Below are 23,538 nucleotides of genomic sequence, written 5' to 3' on the forward strand. Positions count from 1 at the left end.
TTGTCTGAAATGTTGTTTTTTGACAAAACCTACCTCTGTTCAAGTCGCAATAAAAAAAGAACAAATGAAGATAAAATAAAATCGTTTTTTTTTGCCTAAAAGCAGAGGCTCAGATCTTTGTGATATATAGCATCTTCATATATTCATGGAAGAAAATATTCTGCGGGCCATTAAAGTTTAGCGAAAATCATCAAAAACCCTGGCGGTGGCTGGCAACTTTTTTTTTAAAACGCTGGCGGGGAAAGAGTTAACGGTAGTGTAGGTCTAAAATTAAGTTAAGTCTTTATGTAAAGAAAATATATAGTCAGATTACTTCTTTTAACTTAAAACTTGATTTGGATCATTAAGTCTCCTCGCATTCATTCTCTATCCCTCATTGATAGGCCCAGGGGAGGGGTCTTTGTCTCTCAGGTGTGAATTACAAACAATATTCATGATAGTTTACGCCTCTAACTTTTTCTATTTTTTTTATACAAGGGTCTCATTAAAACTGACGTGGAAGGGGGCCTGGGTAGCTCAGAGAGTATTGACACAGACTACCACCCCTGGAGTCGTGAGTTCAAAACCAGGGTGTGCTGAGGTTCTCGGTCTGAATGGGGCATGTGGTAAGTTGTGCGTGCATTGCATAGAGTAGTACAAGCCTCCACAATGTCATGCACAATGAGCCACGTGATAAGATGCACGGATTGACAGTCGCAGAAGCGGAGGCAACTGAGACTTGTCCTCTGCCACCCGGATTGATGTAACCGCGTCACCACAAGGACCTATCAAGTAGTGGGAATTGGGCATTCCAAATTGGGAGAAAAGGGAATTAAAAACTTCTTCATTTATTTAATTTTTGGTACTTTTTAAATGCCTTTGTGCAAATTTGTCTATTTTAGCCTTGTTCTAGACCAAGAATTTAATATTTGCCAAGGGAAATCAATTATAAAAATACAAATTACTGTAAAAATTATGATAATCTAAAAAGAGTGAAATAATAAACCGCTTAAATATTTATTATAGAAAATGTATATATTTTTTAAAACTACGGTTGCGCCATCCTTTTCAACCCACCAAACAATTTTGAGCCTCAAAAATCTTTCAGAAGTTAGTGTACTTGATAACCAAGTGGACAAAAGTGTCAGTGAAGGGCATGCTTGAGATTAAATATGTTTTGAGAAAACAGAAAATTATGGTTACAAATTACCTGTGAGTAATTTGAGTAGCCATCATTTCCAAGCTGTAATTTTGACAAATGATGCTAAAAGGGCTAAATATCATCTATTTTTGTGTATTTAAGTTACAAAAAATTAGACTAGGCAAGATGAAAGTCATCATTTTGATTAAGAAGATTAAAAGAATTATGTTACTGTAATTTAAATTAAATTTTTAAACATTACCGAATTTGAGATGTGCTGGAAATGACAAAATGGATAATTTTCATGACAAAAATTCCATAAATCTCATGACACATGTAGGCTACATAGAACGTTGGAAATTCTTGGTAGACAAAAATTTTAGGTTTTTAGAGTGTGAAAAAATGCTTTAACGAGAATTTACTTTCTAGAAATCCACAGTGCTAAAAGTGCTTGAAGTTGAAGAAACGTCCATATATTTATAAAGCCTATTTGAAGATATAAAAAGATATGTATTAGAGGTGACCGAGATAATGGTTTAACCAATTTATCGGCACTGATAGTTGCATTTTGAAACGTTGTTATCAGCAAAATGGCAATTCTTTTTATACATACACATCCGTGTTCCTCTGTTGTTGGCGCTGGAGGATTCTACCATTAGGACAGCTTAGTTCTACATTATAACAGCAGGCTCTAGAGATGAAATAAAAACAACACATCTTGTTGGGATTTGAGGTCTATAAATCTTTTATCATTGGCCATATTTATTCATATTTTTATCCTTACATCAATGCATTTTTTTTTATAGTTTGTTATATAGCTATAAAAAGCTTAATGTGTAAGTACTTGCGTATGGAGTATTGAAACAGAGCCAAGTCTCAATCATTCCAAAATAAGTGTCCCTGGTGTAGTTTGGGCTGATTATCATTAAAAATCCTACATTATGCACCAAATGGTCATTTTATAGATTTTGGTTGGCACAATAAACTGGGTTTGGGATTTTATTAATTTTGGATTATTGTAGTGTCTATGCCATTTTATTTGATTTGCAAATCAATAAAAATAAAATGTAAAAAACTTTATCCACCATCTTAGTCATCAGTAACATCAAAATACACTATCAGTCAGCCTCTAGGCTAATATGTAAAGAAACTAGTTGAAGACTGATATGGGTTTTTCAATGGCCGATGCAGATATCTAGATAATAGGATGGCCGATATATATATTTAACAACAGCAAATCCAATTTATACAATTTCTAGAGTGAAACAAATTACTTATTTTACAAAATATATAATCAAATTTGCAAGAAGTTGAGATAAAAAAAACCTTTTGAAAAAAACAAAAAAAACAATTGGCCGATATCGGTCTATCACTCACAGGAAGTGCTCACACGTGCTCAAATTTGCATTCACTTGAAAAGAAAAAACCTTGAAAACAGAAAGTGTTGACAATCCATTTACAAATCTATTGGTAGATTTTGGAACTGACAAGGGAAATTTAACACTTCTGTTAATCGGCCAAACGAACAAGATCTTTGACCGATTACATTGGCGTCTAATAGTCTGGAATAATGCACAGATTTTGCTCTTGTGGGGAAAAAAATGGGTACTTCTATTCACCAAAGTGGCATTCAACTGATCACAATGTATAGTCAGGACGTTAATAACGTGAAAGATTTAATAATAATATTACAAATTGAAAAAATTCTTAAACTACTTTGAGTTCTCATCAAAAGAAATCGTCCACGTGCAGATGACCTTTCACCCCACACTTCCTGTAGCACTTGCCATAGATGTGGCTGTCTTGTCGGGTACTTCTCACGCACCTTACAGTCTAGCAGATCCCACAAAAGCTCAATGGGGTTAAGACCCAGAACACATTCTTCCAATTGTTTCTTTGCCGACTCTTACTTTTTGTTTTTCTGTTTCAAAAGTGGCTTTTTCTTTGCAAAACTCAAGGATTAGCTGTTGGATTGATGGCTGCTGGAAATGGGGCATGTCTCGATTTGATAAATAATTTTGTTATTTTTTAAAGGACAAAATTTCCTTCCGAAACAACAAAATCTGTACATTATTCCAAACTTTTGGCTGCCAGTGAATATAATATCTACTGATTAATTGGTCTGGCCGATTTATCAGGACATTACAATTATTTATCCATTGTCAAAGCTGTTAATATATTTTTGAACTGACTCATGGGAGAGGTACACTTCTGAACCACTATTGTTTATCGGCCAAACCAGTAATCGGCTGAAACAAATCTCAAAATGGCCAAATATCAGCTGTTTAATCATCTCACTACTATTACTAAAGTAAGCCACTACTGTAAATCTATAAAAATTGAATCATTCAAACAATGCAAGAAGCTTTCAAGATATTTGTTTTAGTTACTTTTAATATCAGTTGTGGCTAATTTGTATTGTAGTATTTTGGCATAAACTATGGGTAGGCTACCACTTTTGTAAGGATGTCATCCTTAAATATGAAAACAGAACAAAACAATATAAAATCTATAATAAAGTACCAGCCTTGTAGAACATGTTACCTCATTAGCTGGTTATTACTTTAATTAATAATCCTGCTAAATCAATTCATTAACTTTCAGTCATTCAAGGGTTTTCAAACTTAATGTGTTTGTAAAAAAGAGCAATATATTTAATCACTGTATGTTTGTGTAGATGTCAGTGATGTGTAGGTTCACTGCTGTACGAGTTATTCTAGCACTCTATTAGTCCTCGTGCATTTATAAAAATCATTGCGGTCTATCATGTCATTCTTTAGTGGATGCTGTTGATGGTTCACGTACCTGCAGATTCGGTTGATGTCACAGTTTAACAAGTAAACAGTGCTGCAGACACATGCACACAAACACGTTTCTGATGATGAACAGCTGCAGAGCTGCTTCTTCTGCTGCTGCTGCTGTTTTATCACTTTCAGCGCTCGCAGAATACACAAGTACCACAGCGACACCTCTGCTGGAGGACAGAAACTGCGTGTATCACACGAAGCTTGTCAAGAATTACAGTATCAAAAGAAAATATCTTAAATGTTATGTTGTTGCATATCAAAAAAATGTTGTGCATTTTAACAAGCAATGCGCCCTGATGTTTTACTTTGGAATTCATTTGTATTTTTATTTGAATACTAATTTCACAAATATTAAAAAAAGTATTATTAAAGGAATGTTCCGGGATCAATACAAGTTAAGTTCAATCGACAGAATTTGTACCATAATTTTGATTACCACAAAAATTGTTTGGACTTCACTAGTCCCTCTGTTACAGCATAGTTTTTTTTTTTATCAAGTCAGTCCACTTGGCGGCTATCTTTGGAGCGCTCACGGCAGGCTGGGCAACTATTTTTCAGTGTGAACAAGCGGCTTCCAGGTGCGGCTCCTATCTTCTTGAATTGGGAACGAGCAAAATGTCCAAAACATTGTTTTTAATTTCTCCCATAATTTTTTCAAATCTCTGGTTACAGTGAGGCACTTACAATGGAAGTGGATGGGGCAATAAGTAAACATTAAAATGCTCACTGTTTCAAAAGTAGTCCTATATCAACAAAATGTAAACAATATGACTATTAAAATTATTTTAGTGTGATAAAATCGGTTGTAGCCTATTAGGTTTTTACAACTTCATATTACAACGCAAAGCCACAAACCGTGTAATTCCACAAAAACGCCGATTAATACACGTTTTGACAGAATAATTAATATAAGTGCTTTTCTAAAATGATATGTTATACATTTCGTCCTTTAAGTCCAATGTATACTTCGGGTGGGCACGTTGTGTCATTAGCACAACGTGCTGCGGTATCGCAGCATCAGAACCCGCACCAGCCGACTCCATGACAGCTTCTTCCCCCAAGCAATCAGACTTTTGAACACTTGATCTCTTACGATCAACAATCAGCACTGCACTTTATTAATCATCATCTTGTATCACACACTGGACTGTCAAATATATTCTCCCCAATTCAACTATTGTATATATATTTGTATATACCCTTTCCTTTTATTTTAATCGTATGTGTATTCTATATTGTGTGTATTGTTTACTGTACATTGTATATTGTGTTGTGTAAGTACGTGTACATTTAAATATGTTTTTTATTGTAATTGGTACTGCTATGCAGAGGCAGCATTGAAGGACATCCGGGGCTTAGCCCAGACAATTTTATTTTCACATTAGCAACCACTTCTCTGTAGTTCAAAGCTGGTGAGAGGGTATTCTTTGAGTTTTGCTCTGGCTGGGCCTGTTTCTACAGTTCCTAAATCTTCCACTCAAGTACTATCCTCAACATCCTCTCTCCTCCCTGAATCATCTGTGATGCAAAAGAACAGATACAGCACATAACTTATTGCAAATCAGCTTCAAACAACTAATTCATCAAGTGCTACAATTTTCAAGTGTAGACCAATACCATTGAAGAAAATGTATTGGGAAGAGCAGATCAGTGGGATTGCCCTAATATCTATCATGATTCTTGAATTTTCATGTACATTAACATAAAGTCATCACAAAAGAGTTATATTATAGTGAGTAAAGTGAGGTAAAAAAAATATTTAATATAAATAATTTATATTTTTGACATAAATAGTCAAAATGATGTATGAGATCCTAAGTTAAAACAATACATGAATTACTTTAGTCTAAGTTCATTGACACACTATGGCATCGAACTGTATATAATTCTCCATGTTCATCTGTCAAAATCCTTTCATTAGGATCATTGGGATAAACAATGTTTCACTTTTAACTTTCTCTAAAGTAAAGTGACTGATTAATTGTTACCAGTTTCCATGCCTGATTCTGGCACAGCTGCTGCTCAGTCTGTAGCTCATCTTTGCTACCCTCTACAAAACCATTTAATCAAATTAAAGTGTATATTTACTACAAACTAATATCACAAAACAAGTCACACATACATTTTATGCTAATGCTTATTGGTTATCCCTAGAGAAAACAACACCTGATGAACAAGAAAATTACACTCTGAACGGGACTCGAACAGCGGTCTCCGGTGTGAGAGGCGAATGCGCTAACAAGGAGGCTAGAGGCTACAACATGTAATGCCAGTCGGTAGTGGACCTCTTGAGGTTTAGCCTACTGTGGGTGAAAGCCAGCTAGATAATGATCTTCAGACTTTAAGGACAAAAACAAATGTGAATTCTTACCCACTGACTTCAATCCCCAAAGCCTCATTTGCTTCATTTTTGCTGTCTTTCCTGCTAACTGCTGTTAACTCGCCAATAAGTAACGTTAGTTGATGTCAACGACTGTGCAAGCTCCTCCTCTACCTGCTGCATATTCAACAGAGAGGAAGAAACGGAGTAGCCCATAGGCTACCGACAGCAAAGGAACTTATTCTATAGGCTAGATTATTTTTAAGACCTATGTCTATTTTTACAAGCTGTATGGAGTATGTGCAAAGCCAAAGCACAATGAAATAAGGCAACTTATGATTTCAGGGGTTTACATAGGCTTTTGTCCGGTTTCATATTTGTCAGTCAACTTTTCAAAATACATTCGGGGCTACACTCAAAACATTCGGGGCTGAAGCCCCGGCAAAATCGGCTGCCGCCGCCTCTGCTGCTATGTTATTCGGAACTGCACACAAGACTTTCACCTACTGTTACACTCAGGGGCAAAATCAAAATGTTGGGGGGGGGGGGACAATAAACATAACAATTCTCAAGAGCAATTTTTGAAGGGGACACCAAGGTTTTTTTTGTTGTTGCCCCGTTTGCATTTGTATTATTTTATTTCTTAAACAATTATTTTAAGAATATATCATTATTTATTTACAATACACATATATTAATGACAGGGGGGACAACCCTCAGATGGGGGTCCTGACCCCCCCCTGCCATTTCCGCCTATGGTTGCTCTTGTGTACACAGTAGTGTGACAATTGGCTAGTTGATTTTACGAACGTTACATGATTGTCAGACGTCACTGGTGGGCGATGGTATTTCCGGTCTAACGCTACGTTAGGTTCATCGACGACGCCGGTAACTGTCAGGTAAGACTAGGACCAGATAAACATGGCTTTCTACACCAGATCCCTTCAACATCTGCCAAGGATAACGATAAATGACGTACACCGAATAATTCAAGCGTCATCACCGGCTCCCAGGAGCTTTGTTGACATCTTTGTACGCATGCGTGAGTGGTTGTGTGGCAACAAAAACAGTATGGCGGGCTGTAAAGACGCGACGAGCACTTTCAAAGAGTTAGCGGGCGAAATCCACAATATATAAGCACTTTAACATCTGAAGACCGGAGGAGGGTTGGAGAGAAGCTCAAAATTTGTATTGGTGACAAAATCGGAAGTTATTCAAAGCCCATATGAGATCTGGGATGACAAAAAACGTTGGTCCGACTCGCCCGAGTCTTGGCCACCGATCTGCTGGGGAGACATTTATTCTTATTTAATAGAAACCCCTGGACCCTTCACTCATGAAAGATTAAAGGCTTTCAAAAGTCTGGAGGCCTATGATCATTTTGTTTCTCGAAAAGTTGGGCCGATCTTTTCTGCCAAACAGAAAGCAGTGATCGTGCTAAAAGCAGAGGTTAGACCTGGCCAAGCAGAGTCACAGCGTGATTCGCATCTCCCGTGGGTGATCGCCAAAGAGAACGGCGAAATAATCACTGCTCACTGCGACTGCAAAGCCGGGTAAGTCTTCATTGATCAGTGTTCTTATTTATTTATTGAAAATGTAGTGACTGTTGTACCAATTCAATTGTGTTCAGTGTGAGACTTTCAATGGCGTTTGTACTATGGTGAAAAATTGTATATCACAGCTTACACATTTCTCCTTCTTTCAAATCCAGTCTTGGAGAAACATGCAGTCATGTAGCAGCTTTAATGTTTAAAGTAGAAGCAGCTGTCAGGATAGGACTTACAAATGCTGGATGTACTAGTGAGGCTTGCAGGTATCGAAGCACAGCTACAGAATGTAATTGCACACAACCATTTCTTTCGTTTTTCGCGATCCTTTTCGGAGGGAATTCGAAAACTTTTTATCAGGCCCCCAATGAGCCGTACAATCGACCACACAGCAAGAGTGAACCATCCTCTTCTCTAAATCCTCCTCCAAACGTGCAAAACAATCAAATTACAGGTATCTAGCGGTGTTTCCTGCCACACGATTCCCATGATGCAACGCGACAAACATAAACAATGACGTCACAAAAGATCCGCCTATAAAGTGATTTGATAGCCGCGCCTTTGAGCTTCATATTAGGTTGCAATTACAATGTAGACAAAATACCGGAAAAGCTCTCTTTATTTCACAAACAAGTTTTGTTAGCATGGTTCCTCATATATAAGCAAAACTTTTCTCCCCATAAATATATTATATGGAACAACCGGGATATTCTGTATAAGAATAAGTCATTATTTTTTCCTAACTGGATTGAGAAACAGATTATTTTAGTGTTTCAACTGTTCAATAGTGATGGACAACTTATGTCTTATACAGAATTTTTAAACACCTATAAGTTTCCAGCCACACCGAAAGAATATGCAATAGTATATGATGCTATACCTTCTGGTGTCAAAATACTATATAGAAGTGTTGATTTTAATATCTCTTCTGTTCCTTTCTATAATCCAATCGATTCAGATATAGGTAAAATTTGTCTGACCTCTTCTAGAAATAACAATAAATATGTACGGTCTTTGTTTCAGAAAGAAGTGATATCTGTCCCATATGTTGTTTCATACTGGAATTCTTTTGTAAATGATATTAACTGGAAAAAAGTATGGACTATTCCCAATAAGTTTTTTGTTACAAACAAGGTCAAAGAAATTTCTTTCAAAATTATCCATAAGTACTACCCTGCTAACCATTATATCATCAAATCAAATCAAATCAAATCACTTTATTGTCACAATAAAGTGATTTATATGACGAAATTCAAAAGGGACATTGATGTGAACTGTTTTTTTTTTTTTGCGGAAATCACCCTGAGACCACCCAGCACCTTCTTTGGATCTGCACACACTCCACAACCTTCTGAAAAGACTTCTGCAGCTTTATTATGAAAGAACTTTACTTTGAAGTGGGAAAATGTTGTGTTTTGTTTTTTTAGAAAACAAAGTAAAGAAGATATTTTGTTTATTATAAATTTACTAATTGTGCAAGCTAAATTCTATATCCACAAATGCAAATAAACCGGCCTTTAAACATTTTTATTGTGATATGTTATCGTATATAAAATTAATTTGTGGTTTATTGAACAAAAAGGCTATGAAAACTAGAAATATTTGTATAACTTACAATTTGTTTGAATGTATGTGATACCTATCCCCCTGGCAAGGGTAATATTAAGTTGTATGTTTTGTATACTGTTGTTTACGTTTGAGCAATAAAAAAAAAAAATAATAATAATTTGATAGCCGCGCCGCTTTACTGCGCGCAGCCTAGATTTTTGTCTTGTCTGCGCATGCGCTGGCCATTGACCATACTTAAAGGGCACCTGTTATGGAATTTTGAAAATTACCTTTCATGTAGTGTGTAACAGATTTAAGTGAACAAAAACATCCTGCAAAGTTTTATATATGAAAGTTCACCGTAAAAAAAGTTATTGTCTCTCAAAAGTAGGAGTCGACTCTGAGTCAATGTAATGAATCTTTTTTCCAATGAGTCATTTTCCTTTTCGTTGTGACGTCAAGACGAAAAATTATCAAATTGGCCGCGCCCACTCATCGCGCGCGCAGACACCAGGGAAAACTTGAAAACATCAGGTCGACAACAAGACGCTGTGTTCTGAAGTGCATATCAAAAGCGACATTTTTTCACTGCCCAGGGACGAGCATGTGAAGAATCATTGGCTAGAGTTTATATTTACAACTATACCACACAAGTATAGCCCGAACCTTGTGCTGTGTTCGCGTCATTTTAATGACGATTGCTTTACGAACATGAATGCTTTCAAGTGTGGATTCATGAGACGGTTGATACTGAAGGAAGGTTCAGTACCAAGTTTATTTGGATCAGCTTCCTCCGACGAATCACAACCTGTAAGTATTATTAATAATTGTTGCTTTTATGTGTTTTGTAGCATGCTTAATAAGTATTTGTGTGTGTTGTGTATGTTACGCTCAGCGCAGCTTCTAGGTCTCCAATGTCAATTTTTTTGAAATATGTGAAATGTTTGTGGATGTTATTGGAGTTGTCATAAAGAATAGAGCAATAACTTCTAGTAATGCAGTGCTTTACCAATATGTTTATGCGTTGGGCTAACGCAAACAATAACTGATTGGGTGTTTACCACCGAACTTTGGGCTATGATCGCTAACATAAATCAACTCAAATTCCTTCTCTGATTTAGATTTTTTTACTACAAAGCGGTGATGGGCGTTCCGTTTCCGACAATCTCTGCAAAGAGTATACCAATCACAACTGACTGGGTCATCTGACCAATCACCGCAGATTAGCGTCACGCAAAGGAGGGGTTTGGAAAAATGAGTCGTTGAACGAATCATTTGGGAGTCGGTGAGCAAATCAGGTAAACATAAATGCATATTATAAGACAACAAAAGTGTTTTTTGTCATTGCATGCATGTAAAACTGTTGTTGGGGACTCCCAAAACAATATTAGGAACATTTTAAATGCCATAATAGGTGCCCTTTAAAGAGTCACAAAGCAGTTGTAGTGGTAGTGCGCATGCGTTGCATTCCTCTATTCGTTCGCAGTCAGAAAAGGCAACGCGGTCAACCGGACTCGAGGCGATCCGGAACACACAAAAGCGAAATATACCTCGATATTTTTTCTTTTTTAAGAAAAGGAGGGACGAGTCAAAATATATATTGTTTTTGTGGTAACTAAAATTCCAAGTGCTGTCGATTGAGCTTAACTTGTATAAAATCTGAATTTTCCTTAACATTTTTCTACATCATGCTTGTATTTGTTGTACTGCCTTTCTTTTGTGCTAAATTTTAGAGAAAAAAAAGAGAAATTATTCTCATTACAGTAGTGTACATCTACCAGTGTTATCACAGGTGGAAAAGAAGCCTTAGAAGTGAACAATTAATGGGACATTCTACCAGAAATGTACATTATCTGTCCTGGAAATGTTACAGTGAATAAATCTTGTAATCAATTGATAAAAACATGAAATTATACATACATTCAATAAATAAATAGTATTTTATAACTGTCCCCATGTTTTTGTCCTGTCACGTTTACATAAAACGGTACATAAAAAGTGTGCAATAGGCCTTTGAAGTCATAACCTTAAAGACTTAGAGGAAGTGACATAATTTGACCAAGGTGATGCTGACATTGATTGAGGGTGAGTTCTGTCATTGAACAGTATGATTTTAAGCTTGGTTTGTATGTTTGTTTGTTTGTTTTTTTGAGGAGGAGGACGAGCTAAAGGGTCAGGTCCTAATATATCTCAGAAAATAATGAAATCTTTGTAAATCCAAAGCATGTCTAAAAAGGTTACTGAAATCCCCTGCTTGCATGCTAACAATTTGGATGTTAGCATATTAACAGGCTGAGCAATGGCAGTTAAAATGGCTGACCGTCAGGCCCCGTCTCAATCCTGTGTGACATGACATGACCTGACAGCCTCATGACAAGGCCTTACAAATGAATGGTATTATTCCTTTTTATAAGCTTTATTGCATATAATACGTATTTAACGCATGCCATAGTAAAACATTATTTGAATAAATAGACATTACACTATAAATATGAAGCTTTTTATGCTCATAGACAAACTTTTTGACTGTGGTCCCTCTTTTACCTAGACTTATGTAGCACTACTTTTGAGGTTGCATATTGTCCATTGATGATATTTCAATATATATAATTATTTCAATTCATAGAGATTACAGCAGCTGAGAGACAAAGGCAATGTCGGGCAAGATGAAATGCAGACCCTTAGAGAATGAGAAACATCTTCAGAAAGACAGGGAGAGATGGAGGTAGAACAATAAAAGGAGGAAAAGTATTCATGAGTTGAATGAGCAAGACCAAAGACATCTTCTCAAACTGTGGATAGATCAACAGCAACAATCTAGGTTTAAGAGAAAGGCCACAGTTCCACAGACAGAGCCAGAGCCAGGGCCTTCAAGGTTAGAAAAGGACAAAGAAGTGTAACATTTTAATGACATTTAAATTGTTGTGTGATAGCATGTGTGCGTGTGTGTGTTGTAGGCAAAAGCTAGAGTGGCAAAAGCGTTCCAAGAAAGAGAGAAAGAAGCTCCAGGCCACAGTGAAAAAGCTACAAGAGGCCTTAGCAGCTGAAAAAAGAGAAAAAGAGCGATATTAAAAAAGGTTCCATCGGGTGCTGTTGAGGTCAGGGTCTCCAGCAACAAAAGCACGATATGTGAGGCCAAGAAACAATCCAAGCAAATCCCTGTTCCATGATGCATTGATCGTAGACCTACATCTACACATTCGACAAGCAGGTAATAGTCGGGAAAGAAGACTGTTCAATAACCAGGTGACAGGGAAGATTGTGAAGAAATACAGGCTACAGAAATATACCCAAAGTACCCTTGGCTTTACCCGAAGGCGATGGAAGTCAGTAGGAGGGAATCCATACTCTTTCTCAAGAAAGAAATGTGTCTGCATGGAAGAGGAATTCAAAAACATTGTAAGAACCTTTCACACCAGAGACGACGTAAGCCATGTGACAACGGGGAAGAACAGACCATAACACAAGCCAAGATCAAGATGCAAAAGAGATTCCTTGTGGACACCCTGAAGAACCTGCACAAGAAATACTTGGAATTTCCAAGGAAATCAGTTTCCTATTCTCTATTTAGCAGACTTCTGGCCTAGTGGGTAGTGCACCCAATGCTTAGGGATCTGATAGAGGAACGTACTTGTGCAAATTACATGAGAACTTTAGCTCGAAAGCTTTACAGCATGAAGTTGCTCAGCAACCCTGAACTGGAAACGTTGATGTCAGAGATCTGTTATGACCAAACCAACAAAGACTGCATGTATAATGACTGTGGGAACTGCAAAGACTCAGGGAGTATGAAGGCTCCACCTGGGTGGAATACATGCAGTGGGTCACAGAGTACAGAAAAGGACAAACAAAGAACAACACTGAAACAACTTTTAAGACGACAGTGAAAAAGAAGGATGCTAGATGATAACATCGAACACTTCAACGGCATGCTCGTGAAATTCAAACGCCATGCATTCAACATTAGACAACAGTACAGATACTGCAGGGAACTGAAGAGGAACCTGACTGAGAACAAATGTATCATGCATGTGGACTTCTTTGAGAATCACATATGTAAATATGCATCTGAGATCCAGGCAGAGCAATTTGGTGCATCCCATGAGCAAGCAACACTGCACATTGTAGGACCAGATGCTGAGCCAGTGTGCTTCAGCACCATCTCGCCATCATGACTAAATGGCCTCCAGCCATATGGGAACATCTAAGCCCCATTGTGTCCTATTCCAAGAACCTCTTCCTTGCTGTCACAGTGGTCCATTTCCTCAGCGACGGACCTTGTACGCAGTACCGCCAGAAGGGGAACTTCTACCTCTTCATCTCCCTCCTCTTCAAAAAGGAATTCCAAGCTGGAACATGGAATTTCTTTGAGGCCAGCCACGGGAAAGGGGTGCTGGGGTTGGAGGTGTTCTGAAGAGGAGTGCGGATCGGTTGGTGAGCCACGGCCATGACAATGCAATGGATCTGTTTGAGGCTTTGTTGCACACAGGCACCTCTTAAACTGTTCTACATAACTGAAGCATCCATTGACAGGGCAATGAAGGGCATGCCAGACAGCATCACCAAAGTCCCATCAACAATGAGAATACACCATGTTGTCACTACCTCTCCTGGGCAGATGTTGTACAGGGATGTGAGCTGCATGTGCACTGTACACAAGATTCTACAATGCACATGCTAAAACACAAATGCATTCAGCTTCAACTCATCAAGCACACCAATAACAGAAGAGATTGAATGGGGTCCAGAAGTCATTCAAAAGTTGTGTGTCATACAATATGACAGAGACCTCTACCCAATGTCCAAGTCAAATCTACATCCTTGGTACACTGATTGATGCAAAGACACCGGACAGGATTTGGGTTCCCTTTCACCCTTCATAAAACACAGCAAGATGCCAGAAAGGACAACTGCAATGGAAGGCAAACGTTATCGGCTCAAACCTGTTTACCAGTGACAAAAAACTCCTGCAGGGGGCGCTTGGCAGCACAGCCTCAGACATTGACCTTATTTACAGAAGCGCCATCTTTGATTTTTGAATGGACTTCAATACACCATACAGTTGTTAAGAGTTTTCTGATCGTTCCGCTGATGACACATTGAAAATATCTTTCCAAAAAATGTCAGTAGACAAAAACTGCATTCAACATGTGTTGTAGAAAATTAGATGTGATCTAGTAGCTTTTTGATAGATTTATACGGTGCATGTCATTGAAGAGAGGTTAAGTCTATCCATCAACACCTTGTTTTCATTCCCATCAAAAATCTAAAGATTGCGCTACTGTGAATAAATCTAAGGATGGTTATTGTCTTATTGCAGATGTTTGTACATTAAAACTTATAATTGTTTAAATATTTTAATTCAAAAGACTGGTACCTGACATGCAAATATAACAACCTCCAACAATTTCAAAAAACAAATTTTTAAAATCCTTATCCATAAATCACATATGACTGTGACTGGTCCATCCTGACCAGCGCTGATAGCACATGACAACATCACCTGAATAACGAAGATTAACCATGATTTTATTAACAACAATAACCGTAGTAGAACTACGGTATTTGTAGTAAAACCATAGTAACCACAGAATTTACTATGGTTTTACTAAACTAACTACAGTTCAATGATGAGACTACTTGTAGTAAAACCATAACCATGGCATATACCAAGGTTTTACTAAAGTAACCATATTTTAACCATGATATTCATGGTAAAATTATAATATTAGAGGAAAACCAAAATTACAGCAATAAAACATACCGGTAAATCATTCTGCCCAAAAAGCATGGTTAGCTTTACAATAGTAACACCCTGTTAACTTGTGGTAAATATACCATGGTTTTTAAAACCAAAATGGTTACATGGTTACTTCAGGTTTACTATTATAAAACCATGATTGGGTAGCGGTCATGGTTTTAAAAACCAAGGTGTTACTATAGTAAATCTGTGGTAACCATGTTTTATGAATGTTTATTTGTTTTTGGCAGAATCATAATTTAGAATGCTCAGTTGCAGAATAGCACTTGATTATTCACTTGAGATATGAAATTGATTCAGTTGGAGATCATTAAACTTGTATGTGGATGTTAACAACTGTTAAGAATGAAGTGGGACAGAACCATTTTCCCCTACCACCAACATTTTATTCAATCTTTTAGATGAAATTTTCCCGTAAAGAATTGGAATAATACAATGCAATACTTACAAAATGGAATCAAAACCTAAAAACAGGACCAATCATCTTTATGTCTGATAAAACAAAGGGGTTGATGGGATTGCATGAAAAGCAAAAACAAAAAGCAACTGATTCCTTTAAATGCAATCAGTTTAGAGTTGGATGCAGAGATATGAAGTGTGATCATAACAGCTCACCAATTGCTCACCAGACTGATGTCTTATTAACCACAAGTGGCCAAATGTTCAATTAGTACAGTGCTTGTGCTAACATGAATAGATATCTTCTTAGTAATAAAAAATAAAAACATAAGTGGCTTGACAGATGACACTGTCAATAGTGTTAAAATGAATTAAAACTGGCCAAAAAAAATTATAATGATATGTAGGCAATAGAAATCAAAGTACTGATGAGTAGTACAAAAAACAAGGTTAAAACGACAATATGAAAGATAGATAACATTTTCTGGAACCTGTGTGATTAAACCCAATGCTGGGTCCATATTGATTATCTATTTACAAACATCCAAACCATTAAGATGACCATAGACTAAAACTGGAGGAAAAAATAAAAAAATTCCAAGACAAGAAATTAAACTGTCCCTTCACGCATTATACATATGCTCTTTTCCTGTTTGCACACAAAATAAGCCTGCACACCTTTGGAAAGATTATTTACAGCTCTTCTGTTACATTTTCAAAGCTATTTAAAATATACTTAATGCATAAAAATAAAGATTTTGGCATTCTCTTGCTTCTTCCTGTTCTGATTGTGAAGTTCTACAAGAACCTTGTGAACCTGGAAGGTATTCTCAGTGCCTTGTCTTTAAGGTTGGGAGCAGTCATCCAGCCTGCTGCTAGGGCGCCGTGAGCTGGGTTAGTATGGGTACTGAACTATATGAGGTCATGTTAGAGCATAAAAAGATTTCTTTTTAAGATGCGGCACCATCATCTTGTCACTCCAAATCATCTCGGACACAAATGTGCCTAGTTTTATCCAAGTACTGTCAATAACAGCATTCTAGGAGCACCTCCATAAACACAGTCATCCCCAATGTTCATGTCACAAGCAAAAACCAGACACAACGAACAGACAAAGAAACGAAAGATGAGAAATGGAGCTGAAGTGGTTTGCCTTTTTGTTGTCCCTCCACTAACATCTATCAAGTTGTCCTTCAGTGTCTGTTTGTGACTCTTGGCCACTCCACCAATCCTTAGAGCTGGATCTCAAATGTCTTGTGGAGCTCGCTAGAGAAGGGGTTTGTGGGAGAGGGGGCGGTGCGTTGCTGTGAGCGGCTTTCCAAGGCAGCCCACTGAGCTTCAAATGCATCGGTTTGTGGCTGCAAAGCCATAGACGGCGCGGGTGACGCCACTGCGGCCCAACTATTCATCCCATTTAAAGCGGCACTCCCTATGGGCGGTGCTGGGACATTAGACACAGGAGGTAGGAATGGTTTGCCAAAGGGGCTGCACACGCCCTGGGTGTCAAACTGGGCTAATGGTGGGGTTGAGAAAGGTGAAGACTGAATCTGTGTCTGGGCCACCGGAACGGGCACTGGGATCGGTTGGGTTTGTGTGGCGGAACCAAACACATTGGCTACCATCTGTGAAGGTGTGATTCCGACCACCGGAAAGCTTGGTTGGACAAACGGGAGCCCGTTGGACACTGGGAAGGAAGCCGGGGCCTGAGCGTGAAATGCCGGCTGGCGTGGAGGTACAGTAGGGGCCGCAGATGGTATGGAGTGCATGAACGGTGCAGTAGGGCCGGGGGCCATTGGAACAGGCATGGGCACAGGAAAGGTCTGTTGAGCAGGAGGTGTCTCCGTTCTCATGATGACTGTGGCAGATTGAGGCACTCGCACGGACTTGGACACCTCCTCCAGCCAGCGGTCTGCTTCCGATGGTGTGCGTTTGTGACAGGGGGCAGGTTCAGAAAGAGTTGTGCTGACTGCAGATGCAGGACTCGGCCACTCACCACCTAAAGGACACATAGAGAAGATGTCTTTTCAGCTTTTCATTTATTCTTTTGCAACAGCAAATTTTAACCCATTTGCACATGTGTGAAAAGTGTCATTTTCATCAATGAGGAGCGTTGCAACAAAGAACATGCACAATAAACCTGATCTCTGCTTTGCCATTACCTAATCTTGAGCTCTCTAACTTCAGCGGGTTGCCATGGAAGCATTTTCAGGGTTGAGTGTTGCGTTAAGACCGTAACATGCTTCTAGCTACGCAAGCTCGATTTAGAAACTTGTTGCATTCCAAACTGTGTCAGACTGCAAATCAAAACACAACCCAAGCATGCGTTGCATTCTCAACGTTGCCACAAGGGGTGCTATAGCAAGATTAGTATGAACTGACTGCTTCTAGTGTACGTTTTCTCTTTCAAGTCAGCTACAGTCATAGTGGAGTAACACTTTGAAGAGAATATTGCTAAGCAAGTAAGTTAACGTCAATATATTTATTGCAACTGAATAATACGCATCCAGTTTAATAGCTCAGATATTTGAATGTAACACTACCCCCCCCCTTGAGTACTGAGATTTGTTTGCGCCACGGTAATGTAAGAACGCATGTTAAGTGACCAACCGTTTTTGAGATTTATACTTGAGATGTTTCCCCATTCAAGTATATAGGAGCTGCACTTCCAAAAGAACGAGAACGTTCCAAAGAGGAAGCGGGAACATTGCGAGTCATTAAAGGACCTTAAAAGAATGTTCAGGGTTCAGTATACAGTAAGTAAAGCTTTTAAAACAGCATTTGTGGCATAAAGTTGATTACATTAAAAACTATTTCGACTTGTTACTTAAAAAAAGTACAAAAATAAAAACAGTAAGGCACTTACAATGAAAGTGAATGGGGCCAGTCCATAAACATTAAATCTAGGGCTGTCGATTTAACGCGATTTTAATCGATTGACAGCTCTAATTAAAACACACACTTTTTCAAAAGTAAAGCCACAAGACGTAAACATTGTATACACGATTGTGATAAAATAGCTTTTTAACTGTGTAAAGTTATACACAATACTGGGATTACAGGGTTTCACTGTCTGAGTAAGCATTGACAACATAGTTGTAATATTGGAAATAAAATTTCAACACAGAAAAGGCCCACTCACTTCCATATTAATTGCCTTTCTGTGATATATATATATATATAAAAAGGACAGACAATTTGAAATAATTTTTGTGGAAATCAACACAATGCAATAAATGCTGTTGATAGAGCTTCACTTATATTGAACCTGAAACATTCCAAAGAGGGTAAACGTATGGTAAAACTCAGCAATGTATTTTTATCATATATTTCCGTATACATACCATACTGTGAAAATGACTGTGTCTCTGTTCAGTGTCACTTACAGATAGCATCAGAATCATAAAAGTATGATGCAAGCACACAAGCCATTAATAAGCATCCAAATAATGCAACGGCTGCTCATTGTACAACCTGACACTAAAAACCAAAATGACTTCTCTTCGCTTGTGTTTTTATGGCACATATTCTGCATGCTCAGCACTTCCTGTGGCAGGAAGCTGAGAGAGCATTTACCTGTATGTGCTGTCGAGGTGGCTGTGCTTGGGGTCTTGGCCCAGGGGTTAGTATCTCTGACAGGAAGCGGGGGCGGTAGGATTGGGGAGTTAACTGCAGCAGTTACAGAGATGCTGGGCGGTGAGAAGACAGGAGCCGCACCATTGACTACAGCTGCACACAGAATGTACAGATAAGACACAAAGACGGACACAAGCAAGAGAGCTAACACACAGAGACACACATCATTCTACTGCGTGATTGTGGTGCTCACCTGGCACAGGGGGTGACTGCGGTGAGGAGGCAGGTTTGGGCATGGGTGCTGATGAGAACGGGTCTTCTGGGGGTCCACTAAAGGTGGATGTGATCTGAGTGCACAGAGAGCTGATGCTGTCACCCTCACCCTCCACCTCCACCACTGACAAACACAGAGGACAAGATTAATTAGATCAGCATTTCCAGTAAAAACATGGTGTTTCTCAGCTTCGGGCACTTTTAGCACTGTAGATTTCTAGAAAGTTACGTTTAGTTAAAAATATATATTTTTTAAATGTGTCCATTAACAGTCTCCAATGTACAATGTACTGAAACAGCTGGCAATTCTTTGAAATGTAGCCAACTTAAAAATATAGGTTTACCTAGCATACAATAGCCATTTACTGCTTACTCGGACCATATATTTTTGTTGAGCGAAATTAACATGTCAGCGTGGTCCGGTGACTGCTATGACCTGACTCACCTGCGTCGTGATCCCAATTATAATCAATGATGCCATCTACACTAGAAGCATCCGTTGAAGTGTGCCAGACTGACAATAAACAGATGCCCCATTTATTTCATGCTGCATGCACTGTCGCTCCTGCCAGAAAGTCAAATAGACGGCTTTCGAACGATTGCTTTGACGTGTCCACGGCAGACAGCCTCAAAGCACCCGGTGTAGACAGGTGATGTGATTAAGCCCTTAACTAGTAATGTGAGTTCGCCTGGAACAATAAAGCCTCTGTTCACACAGCAGCTGATGTGGCCCAAATCAGATTTTGTTTCCCACTCACATGTGACAAAAACGTGGTAGGCACGCAGAGGTTTAAAGAGGACTAAAGTGTTAAAACAACCATAGTAACTTGCCATACAATATTTCACAACTGCTTCTCACACCACAACCAGTGATCCCCAACGATGCTTTGCTTCTCTTGGTAGAGGACAGTTTTCAGCACCACAAGAGAAAGGGATACCACTGGAAGCAGCGTGTCTTCTCACTCACTGCACGTGCCGAAAAAGCAACATTTGCGGCATGCAAGGGTATTTTGAATAACACTTGTTTGGGTGAAGAGTATTAGTATAACACTGTTGACGTTGACGGATTTACAAAATTCATGTGGGTCACAACATCACATTCCTGACACACACACAGGAATTTGGCCTCTGATCAGAAGCTTCCAGTACATACAGAAGAAATACAACATCTAGAGAGAGAATTACAGCATAAGATGAATAGTGGGCTATACGTACATATGTACACAGAGTTTTATACAGGTATGTGCAAAGGAAATATGCTCCAATGGATATGGATTTGTAGAGGTAGTATTCTAAATATGAAGATAAAATGTAAAAATTGTGTCACAGATCAATGGATGGGTGAGGAGGAGCACAGCAGCTGATGTGGCCCAAATCAGATATTTTTTTCCCATTCACATGTGACAAAAACGTGGTAGGCACGCAGAGGTTTAAAGATTCGTCCTAAATCCGGGTGGCAGAGGACGAATCTCAGTTACCTCCGCATCTGAGACGTTAATCCGCGCATTTTATCACATGGCTTGTTGAGCGGATTACCGCAACATCAACTCAAGTGCCCCACCGAGAGCGAGCACCACGTTATAAAAACCACGAGGAGGTTACCCCATGTGACTCTACCCTCCCTAGAAACTGGGCCAATTTGGTTGCTTAGGAGACCTGGCTAGAGTCACTCAGCAAGCCCTGGATTCGAACTTGTGACTCCAGGGTTGGTAGTCAGCATCTTTACTCACTGAGCTACCCAGGCACCCAAAGCCACATGTTTTAAGGTATAATGGGGTATGTCCATAGCACAAACGGTTACTTATGTGCCCATGTTTAATACTTATGGTTAGGGGTTTGTTGAAATCTATAACCCCAAATTTGAGCAAAAGTAATAGTGACGCTTACCTCGCAAATATAACTAATAAAAAGAAGAGGAATTTCAATAACAGCACGGCAAACTCACTTCAAAAACAAGCAATGTCTAGACACTGTAGTAGGAAAAAGGTTCTAAATCCTGAACAGGATCTTTAAGAAACTCACCTGTGTTTTTCACGGGGAAATCAGACTTGCGCTGCATGGTGGAGGGCAGCTCGTTCATGCGCAGTGACATCTGCCGTTTGAAGGGTGATGTTTTTTGACTGAGCGCTGGGAAACCCCGGAACGAACCTTGGCGAGCGATGGCCTCCACAGGTGCGTGGCGTCGGGGGATGGCGTGAGGATTGGGTTCCTGAGGGGCAAGGGAGGCCATAGGCAGAGGAGGAGAGGAGGATGATCCGTTGGGTCCAGCGAGGGTGACCGCTGGGTTAGACGCAATGACAGAAGAGCCACCCAACACAACCTCTGTGTCTGCTGGGAGAACAAGGGTTAGGGTGTCATGTGCCATCAGTGTTGGATAGATTACTTCTGAAATGTAATACAGTACTGATTACATATTACCCATCTAAAATTTGAATCAGTAACGTAATCTTTTAGATTACACTTCTAAAATAATCTAATCAGATCGCGTTTGAATTACTTTTGTTTGAATTGCATGTTTCGATCAATCTAATCACTAATTTTAAACATTTTTGACATTAAACTGTCTTTATAATGACAGAGCAGGCTACATAAATGAAAACACACAGAAATATTAGTTAACACTTTAAATATATCTTATACAACGTATATGTCAGAATCTTCAAAGCTCTGTGATTAATTTTGTGGTGGGCATGAATGGAACGTAATGGTGATTGAGAGATATTCCTCAAAAGCATGTTGAATCATGGATTTCAACAGGCATTTTCAATAAAATAATATACTGTACAAAATGTTAACCAAGCACAAATTGCTTATATTCAGCAAATACTCATTTGAAAATATCAGTAACAATATATAAACATTACTGTCACTTATAGTTTATTAAAATCAGCAAAGATTTCACATAAAAAAACTAGTGCATGCAATACAAAAGTGGACATTTTTTTGCAAAAATAACAATAATAAATAAAAAATAAATAGATCTCCACCAAGAAATGCCCAGAAGCTTCCACCAGGTGTCAGCAGACATCTAGTACACTGAAGACAACAGGGATTTTGGGAAAATTGTTATTAGTTTAATAACCCACAGGCTTTATCACTGCACTACCCAGGATAGAAGAGAATGATAACATGCTAACAACACAAATACATGTTTTTAATTTTAAGATAATTGTTGCTATTTAGGAAATGAGGAATATGTATTGGACTATAGTATAATCAACAGTGTTCCACAAAAGTAACTGCATATGATTGTGCTTATTTTATCCAGGAATAACCTTTATATATTCAGATTATTAACTATATTTATATGGATCTACAACTACAGTGCTGTTAAATAGTATTTGGCCCCATCCTGATTTTGAGTTTTTGTGTATATCTCCTACTTAATTGTTTTAACAAATTCAAACAAATCTAACATAAAACAAAGGCAATCTGAGTAAACACAAAAAACGTATCCAATACCAACTGGGCCTGTGTGAAAAAGTATTTGCCCCCTAGTTACAAAATACATCTATGAAACTTCAATTACAATGGAGTTCAGCTGGACTAGACACACCCAGGCCTGATTACTGTCAGCCCTATTCAATCAAATCAACATCTAAATATCACTTTTTCAGCAGCATGAATTTGGCTAAAAGGTCTCACCCAGTTGCACACTATGTCAACGTCGAATGAATTTCTAGAAATTATGAGGAAAAAGGTGATTGAAATAAATCAGTCTAGGAAGGGTTACTAAGCTATTTCAAAGGCTCTAGGACTCCAAAGAACCACAGTGAGAGCCATTATCTCCAAATAGAGAAAACTTGGCACAGTAGTGAACCTTCCCAGAAGTGGCCGACCTTCCAATATTCCTCCAAGAGCACAGCGACTACTCATACAGCAAGTCACAAAAAAGCTAAGGACAACATCCAAGGAACTACAGGCCTCTCTTGAATCTTAATATAGCGCAATTGTTTGGTTGCAGATGTTGAACCAGGTATTAAGTTTAAGGGGCAGTTAGATTTTCACACGGGTGATATAAGTGTTGGATAACTTTTTTGCTTTAATAAAAAATGTGTGTTTTTTATCTCGTTTAAAGTTCTAAAACAATTTAGTATGAAAAAAAAAAGAAGAAACCGGGAAGGGGGCAAATACTTTTCTGTATCCATTACAAATACATTACTGTATCCAGATTTGGCTTTACAAATATA

At 38.5% G+C, this 23,538-nt stretch overlaps 2 protein-coding genes across 9 annotated transcripts in view; both read right to left on the bottom strand.

The window, feature by feature from the left end:
• Positions 1–8,298, bottom strand: part of LOC127656603 (exonuclease 3'-5' domain-containing protein 2-like) — a 40,609-nt gene extending 32,311 nt beyond the window's left edge. Inside the window, exons 1-2 of one of the 3 annotated variants that reach the window (XM_052145002.1) lie at positions 3,926–3,998; positions 1,734–1,811 (exon numbers count right to left, since the gene is read on the bottom strand). The gene's annotated coding sequence lies outside the window, so the exon portion shown is untranslated. Of the gene's footprint in view, positions 1–1,733; positions 1,812–3,925; positions 4,036–8,030 lie in introns of those variants that run through there. The other 2 variants (XM_052145004.1, XM_052145003.1) reach the window with 2 other exon arrangements.
• A 4,774-nt stretch (positions 8,299–13,072) lies between these two features.
• LOC127656602 (protein numb homolog) overlaps positions 13,073–23,538 on the bottom strand; it is a 113,810-nt gene continuing 103,344 nt past the window's right edge. Inside the window, exons 8-11 of one of the 6 annotated variants that reach the window (XM_052144995.1) lie at positions 21,371–21,679; positions 19,329–19,472; positions 19,076–19,228; positions 13,078–17,498 (exon numbers count right to left, since the gene is read on the bottom strand). In XM_052144995.1, coding sequence (XP_052000955.1) covers positions 16,735–17,498; positions 19,076–19,228; positions 19,329–19,472; positions 21,371–21,679 — 1,370 coding nt within the window. In that variant the 3' untranslated portion in view covers positions 13,078–16,734. Of the gene's footprint in view, positions 17,499–19,075; positions 19,229–19,328; positions 19,473–21,370; positions 21,680–23,538 lie in introns of all 6 variants that reach the window. The other 5 variants (XM_052144996.1, XM_052144997.1, XM_052144998.1 and 2 more) reach the window with 5 other exon arrangements.

The sequence above is a fragment of the Xyrauchen texanus genome, chromosome 16, assembly GCF_025860055.1.
Source record: "Xyrauchen texanus isolate HMW12.3.18 chromosome 16, RBS_HiC_50CHRs, whole genome shotgun sequence".
NCBI lineage: Eukaryota > Metazoa > Chordata > Actinopteri > Cypriniformes > Catostomidae > Xyrauchen > Xyrauchen texanus.